We start from the raw sequence: 18,992 nt of genomic DNA on the forward strand, positions 1-18,992 counted from the left end.
ATATGTCTCTCCTTTCTAGAAATTCTATATCTGGGTAAAGTCCCCGAAGAAATTATGCTATGTGGGTATGACAGGATGTGTTCAAGAGTGATGTCAGGCAATTTCTGTAGTATTAACTAGTAAACACCCTTTCTCCATCATGGAAATGTGAAATTCAGTCTTTCTAAAATGGAAGATGAGGATATATATTGACTGTATATTTATTATCACATTATTTATTTATCGTGTTATTTGTTTTGCTTATAACTATGACAAATACTTGTGTAGGAACAATTTAACAACGTCATCCTTATAAAGTATTATATGAGCACTCCAGAGTTGTGTTTTCCAGGCAAAGTGGATTGTTAGTCCTGCTGTGTCTTCTAGCTTTCTAGGACTCCTTCAGACAGAACTGCCAGTTCATATATCAGCATTCTTAATAACATTGGCTAACACTTCCAATAACACTTCCATGCCCTGCTGATAAAAAGACAACAACACAGAAATGAAAATATGACTGCTGTCATAATCAGGGATGACAGCATACAGCAACTGTCCAAGGACACAGAAACTACAAAGGTTGATTTCCTGTGCTTATCTTAGAAAGGAAAATTGAGGGCAGCAGACAGTGTGGGTGGCCCTGGTGAAGGCATACAGAATCAACCTCATACTCTGTAGTCTCCCAGGACAACACAGAGGGGAGGGACACGTACAACCCTGCCCCTGGAGGAGGCAGGAGTCCTCCAGGAATGATTGAAACCAAAGTCTGACCCTCCGACACATTCAAGGACAGCTGGCAGGTCTGCTGGGACACAGTCTACAAAAGTAGCTGTTACTGAAAAGCTGTCACGCAAGAGCTGGGGGCTTCAGAAGTGGTTGCTCATGCTGTGTGTTTGGGAACTCATTTTCTGTGGTCTATTTATGTGTGTAATGACACTACTGGGAAGTGAGCTGCCTCAACCGTAGTTCAAACCAAGACACTCAGTGTGCTAAGTGGGAGAGGATGCCTTGGATATATACTTAGGTAGGATGTCCAGTTCAGTCACAGGTAATTCCTTCCTTTCTTCTTTTCTTTTCTGTGTTGGAGTTAGAACTGGGCACTTTGTACATTATCAGCAAATAGCTCTGTAGAACTATCCCCCACGCACCTAAGCACAGGTCTTAAAGAAACTGCTGACTCTCCTTGAAGTGAAGCAGTCAGTGAGTATGACCTGGGTTGACAGAGGAGCCTCAGTTGGTGAAGTCTCTTAAGCCAAATGTTGAAATGGTCAGCTCAAAACACTCCACCTTACAGAGCATCAGAAAGAACAGATAAAATCCCAGGATCCTTTAAGATCAAAAGGCTCCAAACCCAGGAGGAGTACACCTGGGAAATAATCAAATTGAGAGCTGAAATCCATAAAATAGAAACAAAGAAAACAATACAAAGAATCAATGAAACAAAGAGTTGGTTCTTTGAGAAAATCAACATGATAGACAAACCTTTATCAAACCTAACTAAAAGACAGAGAGAACATGCCAATTAAAATCAGAAATGAAAAAGGGGACATAACAACAGACACTAGGGAAATCCAAAGAATCATCAGGTTATACTTAGAAAGTCTGTACTCCACTAAATTGGAAAATCTAAAGGAAATGGATGATTTTCTGGATAGATATCACTTACCAAAATTAAATCAAGAACAGATTAACAATTTAAACAGATCTATATCCCCTAAAGAAACAGAAGCAGCCATACAAAGTCTTCCAACCAAGAAAAGTCCATGGCCAGGTGGATTCAGTGTGGAATTCTAACAAAAATTCAAGAAGAGCTGATACCAATACTCTTCAAATTGTTCCACACAATAGAAGCAGAAGGATCACCACCAAACTCTTTTTACGAGGCTACAATTATATTAGTAGCCAAACCACACAAAGACACAACCAAGATAGGGAATTACAGACCAATCTCCCTCATGAACATTGATGCAAAAATACCCAATAAAATACTGGCAAATCAAATCCAAGAACACATCAGAAAAATCATACACCATGAACAAGTAGGCTTCATCCCAGGGATGCAGGGATGATTCAACATATGAAAATCCATCAATGTAATCCACCATATAAACAATCTGAAAAACAAAAACCACATGATCATCTCACTAGATGCTGAAAAAGCCTTTGACAAAATTCAACACCCCTTCATGATAAAGGTCTTAGAGAGATCAGGGATAACAGGAACATACACAAAAATAATAAAAGTTATATACAGCAAACCAACAGCCAACATCAAATTAACTTGAGAGAAACTAAAGGCGATTCCTCTAAAATGAGGAACAAGGCAAGAATGTCCACTCTCTCCACATCGCTTCAATATTGTACTTGAAGTTCTATCTAGAGCCATACGACAACAAAAGGAGATCAAGGGGATACAAATTGGAAAAGAAGAAGTCAAACTTTTACTACTTGCAGACGATATGATAGTGTACGTAAGTGACCCAAAGAATTCTACCAGGAAACACATACAGCTGATAAACACTTTCAGCAAAGTGGCAAAATAAACTAAAAAAAATCAGTAGCCCTACTATATATAGACAATAAAGGGGATGAGAAAGAAATCAGAGAAACATCACCCTTTACAATAGCCACAAACACCATAGAATATCTTGGAGTAACTCTAACCAAACAGTTGAAAGACCTGGATAACAACAACTTTGAGTCTTTAAAGAAAGAAATTAAAGAAGATACCAGAAAATGAAAAGATCTCCCATGTCCTTGAATAGGTAGGATCAACGTAGTAAAAATGGCAATCTTACCAAAAGCAATCTACAGATTCAATGCAATCCAGATCGAAATACCAGCACAATTTTTCACCAACCTGGAAAGGACAATCCTCGACTTTATGTGGAAAAACAAAAGACCCAGGATAGCGAAGGCAACCTTGTACAAAAACAGAACTTCCGGAGGTATCACCATCCTTGACTTCAAGCTCTGCTATAGAGCTGTAGTACTGAAAACAGTTTGGTATTGGTACAAAAGCAGACAGGTAAATAAATGGAATTGAATCAAGGACCATGATATCAACCCATACACCTTTGAACATCTAATCTTTGACAAAGAAGCTAAAACTATACAATGGAAAAAGAAAGCATCTTCGACAAATGGTGCTGGAGTAACTGGATGCTGGCATGTAAAAGACAACAGATAGATCCATATCTATCACAATGCACAAAACTTAAGTCCAAATGGATCAAAGACCTCAACATCAATCCAGCCACACTGAATCTCTTAGAGGAGAAAGTGGGAAGTACCCTTGAAGGAATTGGTACAGGAGACTGCTCCCTGAACATAACACCAGTAGCACAGACTCTGATATCAACAATTAACAAATGGGACCTCCTGAAACTGAGGAGCTTTTGCAGGGCAAAGGACACAGTCAACAAGACCAAACGACAATCCACAGAATGGGAAAAGATATTCACAAACCCCACATCTGACAGAGGGCTGATCTCCAAAATTTACAAAGAACTGAAGAAGCAAGTCTCCAGAAGACCAAAGGATCCAATTTTTAAAAATGAGGTACAGGACTAAATAGAGAATTCTCAATAGAGGAGTCCAAAAATGGCCAAGAGACACTTGAGAAAGTGCTCAACATCTTTAGCCATTAGGGAAATGCAAATTAAAACAACTCTGAGACACCATCTCACTCCCATCAGAATGGCTAAAATCAAAACACTAATGCCAGTTTATGCTGGAGAGGATGTGGAGAAAGGGGTACATTCCTCCACTGCTGGTGGGAATGCCAACTTGTGCAGCCACTTTGGAGATCGGTATGGAGATTCCTCAGGAAAATGGAAATCAATCTACCACAAGACCCAGCAATTCCACTCTTAGGCACATACCCAAAAGATGCACATTCGTACAACAAGGATGTCTGTTCCACTATGTTCATAGTAGCATTATTTATAATAACCAGAATCTAGAAAGAACCTATATGCCCCTCAACTGAAGAGTGGGTAGAGAATATGTGGTACATTTACACAATGGAGTACTACTCAGCAGAAAAAAATGGAATCATGAAATTTGCAGGCAAATGGATGGCACTGGAAGAAACCATCCTGAGTGAGGTAACCCATTTACAAAAAGACAAGCATGGTGTCTACTCATTCATATATGGATTTCAGACATGGAGCAGGGCATTGCCAGCCCACAATCCCACCTCCAGAGAGTTTGGGGTACAGGGAGGACCCTAAGATAGATATGCATGGTAACCTGGAGAAGGGTTATGGGATGAGATCTCCTAATTGGATTGGGGGGGTGAGAAGGGGAGGGCAGAAGGAGATGGGAGAAGGAGAGGGAGAAAAGAAGAGGGGAGAGGAGGATGTGGGAGAGCAGGAAGGTTGAGCCAGGGTAAGAATGGAGGAGAAACAGATGGGAGATACCATAAAAGAGGGAGCCAGTATAAGTTGGAGGAGAGATCTGGCACTAGTGAGATCTTTATAGATTTACAAGAATGACACCAACTGGCATTATGGCTACCTTAAATGCCCTCCCATGATAATAAGAATGATGACTACCTTATATGCCATCCTAGAACTCTCATCCAGTGGCTGATGGAGGCAGAGGCAGACACCCACAGCTGTGAACTGAATTGAACTCCTGGAACCCAGTTGCAAAGGAATCAAGATCTGGCTGGCGAAACCCACAGAGGCAGCTGACCTAAACAAGGGGGAATACATGGACCCCAGACTGATGACTGAGGGGCCAGCATGGGACTGATCCAGACATCCCTCCCACCAAACCTGGGTGACAGAGAGGAGGCCTTGGCAATCTGTGGGACCTTGGAGAGTAGAGCAGTATTTATTCCTGGCATATAGAAGGACTCTGGGAACCCATGCCATGTGGAGGGATGCTCTCTCAGCCTGGACACATGCGGAAGAACCTGGGCCCTTCCCAGGATGATGTGACAGACTCTGAAAATCCCTCATGGAAGCCTTTGCCCTCCCTGGGAAGCGGAGGGGGATGGAGTGGGAGTGAGGGGTTGGGAGGATTGAGGGGTGGGGGAGGAGGAGAGGGAGAGGGAACTGAAAGTGGCATGAGGAAAAAGTTAAATATATATATATATACATATATATATATATGTAAAGGCTCCAGACAGATTCTCATTTAAAAGACGAGGAAACTGGGGCTCAAGTGGGTTGGACAGCTATAGAAAGAGACCACTGTTTCTTCATGGTGACTCATCTAGAGAGGCTTATAGCTGGCCTGCCTGCTAACCCTGTCTCACTACATTAAACGGCCCCCACTGACTTCCAGGCGAGGAAGACTGTGGCATTTGCTGAAGCTACACTCTCTCTTCTGAGTCCCCAGGAAGCCCTGCTTTCCACATCTACCCTGGTGTGTTGTATTTGTGGTGAAGAATTCACCCTCAGTGCACAGTGGCCATGAATGCCAACTGCTTTCCAAGTACACGCAAGAAGGCAGCTCTCTGAAAAGAACTGAGAAAATGCTTTGTGAACATAATTCGGAAGACTGTGAGTTCAGTACAAATAAAGGAAGTGGGAGAAAGCCCTTATTGTTTGTCTTTCTCTGAGCAAGCACTGTTTGATCTGCCAACAGAGATGGTCTCAGTACTCACCATGGAACCAGGGAGCAATGGTGTCGGTGTTTTTCTGGTAACCGGCACGAAATGGCAGCTGCTCCTCTCTGAACCATTGGATGATGTCCTCCTGGGTGGAGCTGGACTCTGTGCTTACCACTCCCTGATTCCTGCCATGGGTAAGATGAGTCTCCAGTTAGAAATAACTAATTTGAGCCGGGCGGTGGTGGCGCACGCCTTTAATCCCAGCACTCGGGAGGCAGAGGCAGTCGTATCTCTGTGAGTTCGAGGCTGGGCTGGACCGATAGCCTCCGAAACAATACAGAGAAACCCTGTCTCATAAAAACCAAAAAAAAAAAAAAAAAAAAAGAAAGAAATAATGAATTTGAAATAATGTCCTCCACTCTGGTATACTCATAGACCAGTGTGTTGCTCAGCCTCCATGGAAGAATCTTCCTCCTATAGCAGATGGGAGCATATTCAGAGACCCACAGCCAGACGTTGTTCAGCCGGAAATGTCTTCATCACATCCCTCCCCTCGGGTCAGGAAGCTATATGCAAAAGGACACAGGAAGAGTGTAGTAGGGGGTATGGATGACACCAAGACGTAATAGGGCTGACACACACAAGAACTCACAGACTGTGGCAGCATGCCAGGGCCGGCACAGGTCTGAGTCTTTGGGATCCAGTGCTCAGAGGAGGAAATGGACATGAGCTCCCATTCCTAACCCAGACCAACTGACAACCACGTACAAAGGGAAAAAAAATCTCAGTTTTTTCACAGGTATACAAGCCACACTTAAAGTAGGCAGGCCCCGTGCCTAGCAGTAAACGCCTACACAAAATGAACTTGATGGTATTTTAGGAATTTTTTTTGTCTTATAATGCTTTGTTTGGGCTTTTTTTTTGTCTCATTGGTCTTTTGGTTATACATTATGATTTCCAATTTTGTGTTTTTAAAGTTTGTCATACTTTTTCCCAGTTTATGCAGGTTTTTATTCTGGTTTGTTAGCTTTTCTCTTTGCTGGCTTTTTTTTCTAAAGAGAAAGAAGGTATAGAATTGGATGGGTGGAGGTGTGGAGGGACCCGGAAGGAAATGAATGTGAGGAAACTGTGACCAGAACATATTGTATACATTTTCAATAAAAAGCTTATGGTAATTTATGATAATCTGATTATAGATGTGATATTTTTATCTGTGCTAAAGAAGAATTAAAGTTTTAACTGTGGTTTAAGGGAAAAAGACATAATGATCCATCATATGTATGCATATATGTGTATAGCCTCACACACACGTATTTGTGTGTATGTATATGTGTGTGTGTACATATGTGTGTGTGTACATATCTACACACACACAAATTTGTTTGCATCAATTCAAACAACGGAGGGCTGGAAATATCCCAAGAAAAAATTTCTACTATATCAAGCATATACAGACATTTGTGCTTGTCATTACTTCCCAAACAACGCTGTATAAATGTTTACTTATTTATACAGCACTTACATTATAAGTCATTATAAGTGATTTATGGATTGTTTAAAATATAGGGAGACTATGCAATTACATGCAAATGCTGGACCATTTTATGCAAGGGGCTTTAGCATCCTTCACATGTGGTCTCTTTAAGGAGTCTTGAGAATTGTCCCCATACACCTTTATACAGAGAGGTAGAGGGGAGAAGGAGGAGGGGGCAGGAATGGGAGAGCGAGGGGAAGGAGAGAAGGGATGAAGAGGTGGGAGAAGAGAATGATAAGCATTTCCATTTCCAACCTGTAATCACAAGGCAGAGTTAATGGTAGGTTGGGCCCCTACATGCCAGCATTGTATGGTGCTGTAGGACCAGGGAGAGGGACCTAAAGGACCAGTCATAGCAATAACCACTACTGTGTTAAATTCAAACTCACTTTACTATGGGTTAGAAGATCCTCTAACTTCCAATTAACATTTGAGAAAAGCAGCATTCAGAAGTCAAAGCTATTTTCCTGGACAGAAAGGACGCACACACAAAGGCAAGCACCTGTAATGAGGTGGCTGCCTCCCTAACTTGCTCATTACTTGCTTGTCCTCTGCTTTCTCGGTTCCTGATCACACACACACACACACACACACACACACACACACACACACACACACACACCACCTTTGTGATTCTGCTGGCAATGTACCATGCCATGAGTTCCACGTGGCATGTCAGCCCTGCAAACATTCGTGCATATATGCAAATATGGGTGTGTATTGTCACTTATGACATCCAGAGGATTTGAGAGAAAATGTCCTATAATATTTAACTTTTCCCAGGAAGCACACCTGGCATACATATGAGATTATATGACCAGTTATCATACCAGTTTCCACATTAGTTTCCTTTAGTCCTCAGAGGTGGAGTAGAATTTCCCACACATGCGACAGGCTAGTGTCTGTCTGTCTCTGGGCTGGCTCCTGGCTGACCTGTGTCATAGCTGCCCAGAGTCCCAAGCCTCGCCCCCCCATCCACTCTGACACAAGTTCATCATAGAGTGTCTTAAGTTGGAAAAAAATGAGCTGGACACAACTGACGAGAACTGTCTCCTACCCTTTAAAGGGCCACCTTCATTATCAATTATCAGATACATTAAAACTATAGGAAAGGGACATTGTGTGAACCATATCCCGTGACGGTGCTCAAACAAGAAAAAGCTGTTCATAAAACTCTGTGTCCAGTTACACTAGGCAGAGCCCTGAGCAGGAGTTTACTTGTGACCTCTTACAAACCTAAGGAGGTACTTATTTCCTGACTTTTTTATTTTTAGCTATAAGGGAAAAAAATAAAACCTCATTTCCCAAACTGTGTACAGGGTCATTTAGTGTTGGTCACTACATCTCCATGTGGAACTTTCAGTGGAATAAGGAGAATTATAGTAGGAGAAATGATACACCCTTGTGTTTCCTCTGAGGTCATAATCCCCATTTAGAAAAAAATAATTTAAAAAAACTTTAAAAAATCAGAGATTGCTGCATTTTCCAAACTCTTTTAATAGAGAAGTATTTTTAGTTTTTCTTTCAGAAGGCAATTCTAGATGCAGACTGTATCATGCAATTGGTAGTTTATCTTAAACATTTCTTTCTAAATATTAGAACATTAAGATTGAATATGTAGCTCAGCGGTATAGTGCTTGCCTAACATGCAAGAGGCTCTGGGTTTGATCGTTCCTACAAGCAAACAAATAAATACTAGAATATTAACAATTCTATAAGCCAGTAGTCACTGAAAAATGAATTTGGTAGCAAGCATGAGTGACGGGGTTTTACTCTAGGTATCACTATATTCTTTTCTTGCCTGCCAGCATGTGCTGTGCCTAGAAGGCAAAGGTTCCTTCATCACCAAATAGAGACTTGGTTCCAAGGTGGAGCATTTCTAAATTCTAAAAATATGAATTGGCTCTGCGTCTAAGAAAGAGAACTGCCATCGACCCCTGACTCTTCAGCAATAGAAAAGCAGTCCCAGGGATGTGGCTGGAGTCCTCCTGCCTTCAGGATCCTCCTTTGTTACTTTTTTGACACTAGAGGCAGTGTTGAGCATCTTACATCATCCCACCATCCACGTTTCCTTTTAGTGTTAGCTTGCTGCACTAGAGGGCAGGGGAGGGCGGGGACGGGGATGGGGGACAGGAAGTCCTCAAACTAGACATCTTCAACCTGTGGTTGGGTTCTAATTATAGCCACTTTGGATATCTTACAGGAGAGAAAGCAGGGTCAGAGGAGAGCCTGTGTTGATCTAAACAGCAAGCCAGCCCCCCATGTCCCAAGACACACAACTTTAATCAGCCCATCCCAGTGCCATGAAGCCGTCCGTCCGTGTGGTTTCTTACCCTAAGGACTTCGGAGGGTGCAGGAACTGGGGCTTCGGGGGGAAGAGGAGGTCTTCTGGGCTTCTGTGGACCAGCCAGAGGGTTCAGCAGCCCGTCTCCGCTCCTGCCTCTTTGGGATAGCCTCTTGTAGTCTTCCCGTGCTTGCTTAGCTAAGGAGCGTCGCTTCTCATCAGCTGCCTTGGATTTTCGCACTAGAAAGACAACAGAGTCTGAGGAAGCCCATCTGGCTTGCCACAGGTCACATTCAGAGCCCACAGTCGCGGGAGACTCAAGGCTGCACAATGGGGCCCTGGGAAGGCTCCTGGCAGAGCTGGCCTTGTGCTCACGTTAGTAATCACTCCCTGTAACTACTACCACACTTTAAGGGCACTTCGGTGACTGTGCAGCATTCCTGTCTGCATTTAGGAGCTGAGGACTTTCTGAGGAAAGAAAGACAAAGGAGAAGGAGGGAAGTGGGAACTGCATAACAAGGTTGTTTCTGCACTAGCAGGACTAAGCTGTGAGGCCTAGTTGGAGAGACTAGACTAGAGGCCAGAACTACGTCCCTGATACACGAAAGGTCAGGGTGCAGGGCATCCCAAGCCATGATCAAAGACTAGGAAGGAAGGATTTCTCTGTAGCAGGTGAGCCAGGAAAAGAACAGCAAGGCTTGACACATCTGGGGACCACCACAGGCTTAATTGAATATGAATTGGCCAAAGAGACAGGAAATAAAGGATTTTTTTCAATCCATAAACATGCTGTGGAGAATTTCATAACACCTTAGTAAATGTACAAACACTTCACAGGAAGCCCTGTAACATTAATTACTTTCTAAAGTAGAGGGGTTATCATCTTTTAGCCGTATTGTGTTAAAGATTAACACAGGATGTAGTAACTATTTACTTTGGGGGCAGGGAGTTTGGAGACATGGTTTCTCTGTATAGCCTTGTTTATCCCTGCTCTGTAGACCAGGCTGACCTTGAACTCACAGAGATCTGCTTACTTCTGCCTGGGGCTAAAGGAATTCATCACTAACCCTGATTTCAAAGTTTCAGGGGGGGGGTTGTTTCATTTGCTTTGCTTTTTTGCAATAACCATTTTCATTAAGGTTTTTTTTCAATAACTCAGGCATTGTGGGTTAGATAGCGTCATGTTTGTCACTGAAGACTCACTAAAAATCTTTCATCATACGAGAGTTTCAGTGCTTAGCACAAGAAGGCCACAGACTGGATCTTGCAAATATTTTTTGTTTCACAAAACTTTTAGCATAATGGATTGTAATGGAACTGCAGACCAATTCAGGACCTTAGCATCCTGAAAATCTTGCTATTTAGGTTCTTTCTGTGTCCCTCAAGTGACTATCAGGCAATCAAGTCTTCTCTGTTGGTACCAAGCAAAGACTCTAATCCATTCTTCAGCCTGGGTTTCCAATTCCCTGCCTGTCCTGCCTTTCTGGTTTGGCCCTGGCAGTACAGGCCAGTGTTGGGTCAGAGGCACGGAGTCGTGAGAGTGTTGCAAATATATCCCACCTGTCAATTCCGAGTGCTTTGTATTGCAAAGTTACATTGTGGAATATTATTTTCAGATATGTTAACATTCGTTTATGCTGTGGAATATCTGTTTAATGATGCTGAGATGTGTTGTGTTCTTTTATATTGTATTTGTTTCCCTCTGTGAGGCTGTGTTACTTTGCCTGCCTAAAACACCTGATTGGTCTAATAAAGAGCTGAACAGACAATAGCAAGGCAGGCAGGAGAAGGGATAGGCAGGGCTGGCAGGCAGAGAGAATGGATAGAAGGAGGAGAACATAAGAGGGGGAGCAAAAGAGCAAGAGAAGAAGGAGAAGACACCAAGAGCCAGCCACCTAGCAAGCCAAAGAGTAAGAAGGAAAGAAAGGTATGTAGAATAGAGAAAGGTAAAAGCCCAGAGGCAGAAGGTACATGGATAACTTAAGAAAAGCTGGCTAGAAACAAGCCAAGCTAAGGCCAGCATTTGTAAGGCAGATAAGTCTCCATGTGTATTTATTTGGGAGCTGGGTGGCGGGACCCCAGAAGTAAAGAGCAAAACAACCAACAACAAAGTTACATGGCGAGCATTTTATGGTGCATCCATTAAGGGCGACTGAGATATATCAGTTAAAAAAACTGTTTAAAAGTATAAGCCCTATTGAGAACTTGGGGAGAAACCCAAAACAGAATAACAAGAAGCAAAATTCAAATGAATAATTTAAAGTGCAGCTTCTCCAAGAAAATCTCCCTGATCTTTCCTTCATAATTTAGAATTTTAAAATAGTGATATTTTATGCTGTTTACAATGTTTTCTTCTCCAACAAAGGGACATATTTTAATGTCATTGAACATTCTTCCACGGGATTTTTTCCATAGCTATATACAATCCCATTTTAATTTAATGGTAGAAACATGAATGCAAAACCATTCTGCCACTCAGGCACCTGAGTAGTTATCACTTCCTGGTGCCAACTGAGTGACAACTCAGTGGAAGGTGCTTCTCAAGGAAGCACTCTGTGCGCCTCCGGATGGACCGCTGAAGCGGAAGGTCCAGTCAAGAGCCTGGGTGGCGCCGCCGAGGCCCCTGGGTACTCACGGGACGCCTGCCATTCGGAATCCTCCTTCCAGTTCTTGTATATCTGCTTGGTTTTCTCATCCTCTGTTTGTTTCACCTCTTCGTCTTCTTTTTTCTTCACGGGTTCTTTAGTCTGTTTGAAAAGAGAAATAGTGAACGGATGCGACAGTTTCTGTAAGAGGGCACAAGGCACCCTGGGTTCCGTTTGGAAGTCTCTGGCCCGCTAGGGAGGTACTTGGTGTCAGCAATGCCTGAAGCAAGAGCTCTGGATACCTCAGTGTGGGACTCTAGACTCTGTTCCTGCTGCCCCCGCAGGCTGCTCCCCCGGAAGTGAGAAAGAGCGTCACATGGAGTTACTGTGAGCATCCATGCTTTGAGGAGTGCCTGGCGCAATGCACAGCACGTAAGACCTTTCTAAGCAGTCCTTCCCCAGACAGGGTACTTAGCTATTCCGAATATGCTTCTCTAGCGTAAACATGCGGAGTCATGGGGCCATCATAGATACTGACCTGAGGTAGCTAACAGGCTCCCAAGAGCATTCTTAACTGGGTGTGGCTTAAATGTTCTCCACCTTGCATCCAAATAGGAGAACATGATAAGTGATTTGCGGTGCTCAAACAAGGAATGAGCAAGAAGCCGGACAAAAGTATTTTCCTTTGTTTATGTGCATGTAGGTGCACACATGTGTGCAGGTTCCCCTGTTGAGCAGAAGAGGGTATTGAATTCCTTGGAGTCTGGGGAATCTGTGAGCTGCATGATGTTGGTAGTTAGTGGAAATCAAACTGAGGTCCTCCTCTAGAGCATAGGGTTCACCCCACCCCACCCCACCCCCACCTAGTGCCACCTGCCTAGGTTGTTTTTTATAAAGAAGTTTCAAAAGCTAATCCACTAAAGGGAACCTATTAAGAAAATACCACAGAGTGCTTAGTTGATAGGTGATAATCTGATGTCTGGCAGTGCTATATTTAGTAAACCCAACCCTTTCTTCTCCACAGTGTAATTATATGGGCACAGTGGGGATGGAGATAAAATGAATGAGCCTCACAAGTTAATAGCAGGTGAGATCTGGTCCTGACCTTTCTGTTTATTCAAAGAAGCTGGAAATGTAAAGAACTCTTTCTGAGCTAATGTCTAAAAGGGCAAGTCTTGCTTCATCACCTTTGTTCTATGGAACCTGGGGATCACCTTCTCATCCACTCTCTCCCACTACCTGTCATCAGGCTTTGACCACATCTAACAAGCCTTCTCCTCCGTGTCTGTGTGCCTGGGGTTCCTGCCTGAACCACACTTCCTCTCATCCATCCGCATTGCCTCTCCAGGGCTCTGCTCCAACACCATCTCCTCAAAACGACCTTCTCCAAACACCACCCGCCTTCCAGTATCCCCCCAGCCTCTACATTCTGCTCTATTTTCTCCAGATTTCTTATGATCACAAGACTTAACAGATAAATTTATCTTTTCTCACCACCACCCCCACATCCAGAGTATAAGCTTCCTGAAGGGAAGAAATTTTATAAAATTTTATCACAAAATATGTATTCAATTTCCACATCCATACCTGGTGCATATCAGGCATTCAGCAATATTTATTGAATGAATATATGGCTTGACTTTCTCAGCTTTCATCATTTAAGCTGATATGATGTAATTAGGGACAGAGGTATGGAAAATTTTTCTACCAATTTCCTGCATGTAGTCATTCCCCAGTGTCTAGGATAGCACTGAAAGTTACAATGTTTGCAGTTAACCTATATGCTTCCTTGTGTTTACATCAAATCTTCTAATTCATAATGCAAGGTAAATACTTTCTAAATACTTATTATACATGGCCAATACAAATGCAGTGTTTTCCAAATACCTGTGGTGCATGGTTGGTTAAATCCATAGACATGAGGTAGAGAATGCCTTCCATTGTCAATATGCACATGAGAACTCATGTTCCAAAAATACATTATTTCTTTTAAAGACTTGATTCATTCATTCGTGTGTGTGTGTGTGTGTGTGTGTGTGTGTGTGTGTGTGTGTATGTGAGTGTTCAGGTACACATGTAGAGACCAGAAGAAAACACCTCTATTACTCTCCGCCTGTTCCTTTGATGGGATCTTCTGTGAACCTGGGGCTTGTGGGATTTTTTGTTTTGTTTTGGTTTGTTTTGTTGGCTGAGCTAGAAGCCAGAAGCATCCAAATGGTTCTTCTGCTTCCACCTCTCTTGGAGAGGGCTACAGGTGTGTGTGTGTGTGTGTGTGTGTGTGTGTGTGTGTGTGTGTGTGTGTGTGTGTGTGTATCTGTGACTCCTTATGTGGATATTGAGATCCAAACTCTGGGCCTCATGATTGCACAGCAGACAAGCCCTCTTAATTATTGCGCCATCCTTCCAGCCCTGAATTCAGCACGATTTCTTGATGTTCCAGTACTTTAAGGTGTCACGAAGAAGAGTTGGGGAATAGACCCCGAGGCCCACAGGAACTTGTAGGTAGCCTCTTTGAAAGTCTGTTCTTGGGCCTGGATCCATTTGAACACTTGCTTTCTTGGACTTATGTTTTGCCACAAAGTTTCAGACTTATTGTGCATCAAATCCTACCACAATCTATCCCTAGTTTATTGTGAACAGCCTGTGATCTGATAGCTATCTAATATAGTGGCAAAAGTAGAGTGTTGTGGGATATTCGACTACACTGTGAACCCCAGGTTTGCATTTGCATTCATTAAACAAAGTCAACCTTGGGTCAGGAAACGAACATAGCAACCAGTTGACAGAAAGGAATCATAGAGAGTCAAAGGGTGTCTGTAAGACAATAGGCAGACACACAGGAAGTATTAGGGATGGACTTTGTGGTATGTGTTATGTTGCTGTTGTTTTGGCATAGCAGAAGGATGCTCTCTTTCAGAGATTGCAGATAAGAGAAAGGGTCAGCTAGTCGCTACTCAACCTCTCTGAGCTAGCAGGTTTTCACCCCAGCCTTTGATTTCCAAGTCTTATTGATAAATAGAATGATAAAGATTTAATTAAAAAGCTGTATTTGGTGGTAGCGATATAGCTGGTGCCTGTGGAAACAGAATTCCCGCCAGGCTAGGGCTTGAGCAGTCTGGCTGCTGCCAGAGAAGCAGGCCAGTAACCGGGGAGCCACAATTGTTGGCTGAAACCGCAGTAGATCAAAGCACAGCCTCTGTGGTGATGGAAAAACAACCGTAGGGCATGTTCTTTAGGGACAAGGTCATGTCTGGATGAATGGAAAAGCAATCCCAGACCCAAAGATGCTCTCAGCTCAATGCACATTGGCAGCAGAAGCAGTTGCTCATCGTAGCAGAGAGGCTCACAGAGGCAGCAACCACAGGAGCCACTTGAGCAGGAATCACAGTTGATGCAGAACTTGATAGGCCATTTGTCACTCTCTAAAATTAGTCTTCCCTGGATGTTCACAGCCGCTGGGGATGTCGTCTCTGTTTTTGCTCTTCAGCGAGAAGTTCAGCAGAAACCTCCTGGCATCTGTTAAATTGCATGATATCCAAGTCGTTCCCAAGTCAAGATAAATGGGGAACGATGAATAGCTGTGCTTGTGGCTCTCAGGACAGATTTCACATTCTGCTGCCTAATTTCATGTCTGCATGATCCTAATTAACTAATTTGTGGAACATTAGTGGAAATGCCTATGCATCTAGCCCCCTGAAGACAGAATGCAAATCTATTTTACCTGGTGGAATCCATATGCCTACATATGATTGATGGAATCTGCCAACTTTTGTTGAATATATCTTGGAAAAAAACTATATTATGATCAAAACTTATAAAACACATACATTCTTATAGTGTTTAGAACTATGAAGTAATTTCAGAAGCTGATCTATCAATGTTTCCCACAGATCTGGAACCACCAAGTCTCCCTTCCCACTGGCACCCAAGTTCCTGAGCCAAGCTGCCTCCGGCACAGGAAAGCACTATATTTCCATTCAGTAGATCAAAAGATGAATGAATGACTAAAAGCCAGAAGCTGATGGTTTGGTATGTCTTATTCCAGTGATGCCCTGGGGGGAACTTGGATGTCTTCTAGACCTCAACAGAATTCCTTAATTTAAGGAGTGACCCTGTGGAGCCCAGCCCTACTGAGAACAAACAACCATCCTACAATATTAAAAGAGACAGGTAATCCTGTTAGTTAGTGTGTGTTTATTACATTATGGGTCTAGTTTTTCAGAGGTTTCACTGCCTTAGTTGATCAAATGGGCCATTATGTACTGACAGCACATTTCAGGCTTTCTACTGAGAATCGTTTAAGTCATGGTGTGTAGTTTAATTTATGCTAACTTTACCAGTTCATGCTAGCCACTTGAAGACCTATAATGGTACAGAGTTGTATTAGTGATTTAGTATTGTTTCAGCTCTAGGCGAGATCTTTAATGGCAGAACTCATTTTCAGGTGAAAAAACTGTCTCAGAGTTGTGTGGGAACACACAATGACTTTGGTAATGTATATGCTTTCTATGCAACTGACATTGTAGCCATAGGAAAACCAGATACAGGCCACAAGATCATTTATGCTTATGACTTGAAAACAAATGAATTCTATAGGATTTCCAATCTCCACTTATCCTGTTCTTTCTCATTTTAGTGTTATCAAGGAGCACTCAGGTGCTCAGCATTAAAAACAAAGTCGAGAGACCAGCTCCCTGATCACAAACAAGTTAGAACTGTTTCATCAGCTCCCTCAGATGACTCTGAAAATCACTGACTTTTTTTTCCGTCCTCAGAGATGTGGACTTTGAGGACAGGCTCATGCTCCGTTTCCTCGATGATCTAAGATCCATGGAGCACTACATTCCAAACAAGGTCAGTTTCTGGTGTTGAAAGCGAGGAGGCAGATAGACATCCCACCTTCATCCCTCCTCGAGGGATATAGATGATACTTCAGATGTGCTTAGCTGTTATCTTAGAATCAGGACTTGACCCATTTATACTCTCCAAAGACACATGCCATGAAGGCTTGGCTTTTAAGGTGACTGATATATCTATGAAACAAGAGATTTTTGAACCAACATTTTTTCAGAGACACGACCACTCCTCCAAGCGATTGACTTCCAGTCCCTTAAGTGTTTCCTGAACTAGCATGAAGCTAGCAGATATCTAAGAGTGACCACTCATTCGGAAGTGTTGTGTATCGTATCAAAACTACCAACCCTCATTTTCTCTCTTGCACAATGATGTTACCTGCATGGGTATAACACTTTACCTTCAACATCCTCTGTTTCTTCATTCACTAGCATTTTTAACCAGCTCACTGGTTTTGAATTTGTCAGATATGACAGGCTTGTTAACATTCTTGAAATAGCTGAGGGCTAAGCACATACAATATGCCAGGGTCAACTGAGGCAAGTATGTCAGAGACTAAAGAGAGCCAGCCCTATGGCCATGAATACCCCGAAGGATGTGCTCAGAGTGCCATAGATTCTTTGTCTTTGAAATTCTAGGTTCTGTTTTCAAAACAAAGATGAACACATTGGTTCTTAAGTAGACTTATTTTGATATGGAACTGAATTTTATTAACCACCCCAGAGGTGAATAATTCTACTTAAATACTTTTCTATGTTGAGACCATGTCATAAATTCTAAAACTCTTCATACATACTAACAGCCATATTTATAATTGTTCTGTTTTTCAAAGCGATCCAACATTTGACAGTTCTCAGAGTCAGAGAAAGTAAAATGAAAAACTTAAGACTCGTATAAAGCATGTCCACTCAAATACACTGACATGTATTTTACTAACCAAGGAAATCCTCCATGTGTGATGTAATAGGGAGAAAGCAATGCATCCAAGAGATGTCTTTATTAAAAACCACCCAGCTTAACAGGCTCCAACAGTATGTCTAATGATGCCCATACAAGAGGGAGATGATCTCAGAAATGTGCCTGCCACTTAAGCACTTGAAGGAAGAATGAGCTGCTTAGAGATGGTTCTAGCCCTCTCTGAAGATGATTGGTATGGTCTTCACTTATTCCTATACAAAAGAAATGGAGGGAAAGTGCCCTCTACCAGTATAACTTCAGATTATAAGATGCTTTACAGGTCAATGTATCATTTGACCTTTATATCAAATGTCAGAGTAGGTGTGTTCCTTTGCCAAAGAGGTGAGGTAACCTGTTAGCAGGTATGAGGGCAGAGACTAAAGCCCATGTCCTTTCTGTATCTAAGGCTTGTTCAATTCATTCTCCCAGAGGGCACAAGAGGGTCTTTTTTACCACACTCATCAGCCCCATAGCCATCTTCTACCTGTTACTCTAAAGAAATGTGGAAGATATTGAAAATTTATGCCCAGAGTTAAAGCAATCACATAGGCTTTGTGTTTGCCCTGTAAAATAAATAAATAAATTCTTCCAATAGTAGCTACACAAAAATTCCCCCAAAGAAACCTAATAAGGACAGAAGCAACAAAGCTTCCTGCAGACCAAGTCAGAATGAAAGTCTCAATTAAACCTGGGAGTGTAGCTCATCCCGTTGGACAGATGATAGTATACTTTAAATGCTATTAGACCTGGGAGTATGGCGATTTCATCTACATAAACAACTGGGTTATAGATTGATGCTGCTGATGCCATAGTTATTATAAGCCAGCAAACTGCAATCCCCCAGGATAATAGGTGTCACAGAAGAAGGATTATTCTAATTATATTCACTTGTAAAATTGATTTGCAAAACCATTCATTTAACATTCACTTTATTTAAAAATAGGGTTATATGATCAGACAAATGCCAGGGATCCTTCATTTCAACTAAATCAGAAGACTCCAATAAACGAAATGTTTTTGCATTCATATTTTGGGAACAAAGGTAAAAATGAGTTAATATAAAATTGAGATATTATTTTTGAAAGCAAATGGCTGCACTTTTAACTATCCTATTCTCCTCTACATCTTAACTTTGATATCCTATAATAGAAGGATATTTAGAGTAATAGCTTCTATAAGGGCAAATACAATGCCAGCTTGGTTCAGCATCATCCAAGAGTCTTCTACAGAAAA

General features: G+C 42.2%; 1 protein-coding gene across 1 annotated transcript in view; it reads right to left on the minus strand.

Annotated features, from left to right (window-relative positions):
• Sh2d4a (SH2 domain containing 4A) overlaps positions 1 to 18,992 on the minus strand; it is a 60,007-nt gene that overhangs the window by 9,211 nt on the left and 31,804 nt on the right. Inside the window, 4 exon segments of the mRNA XM_040742208.1 lie at positions 5,600 to 5,730; positions 9,413 to 9,453; positions 9,455 to 9,603; positions 11,999 to 12,110. Coding sequence (XP_040598142.1) covers positions 5,600 to 5,730; positions 9,413 to 9,453; positions 9,455 to 9,603; positions 11,999 to 12,110 — 433 coding nt within the window.

This window comes from Mesocricetus auratus, unplaced genomic scaffold, assembly GCF_017639785.1.
Source record: "Mesocricetus auratus isolate SY011 unplaced genomic scaffold, BCM_Maur_2.0 Super-Scaffold_6731, whole genome shotgun sequence".
Lineage (NCBI taxonomy): Eukaryota > Metazoa > Chordata > Mammalia > Rodentia > Cricetidae > Mesocricetus > Mesocricetus auratus.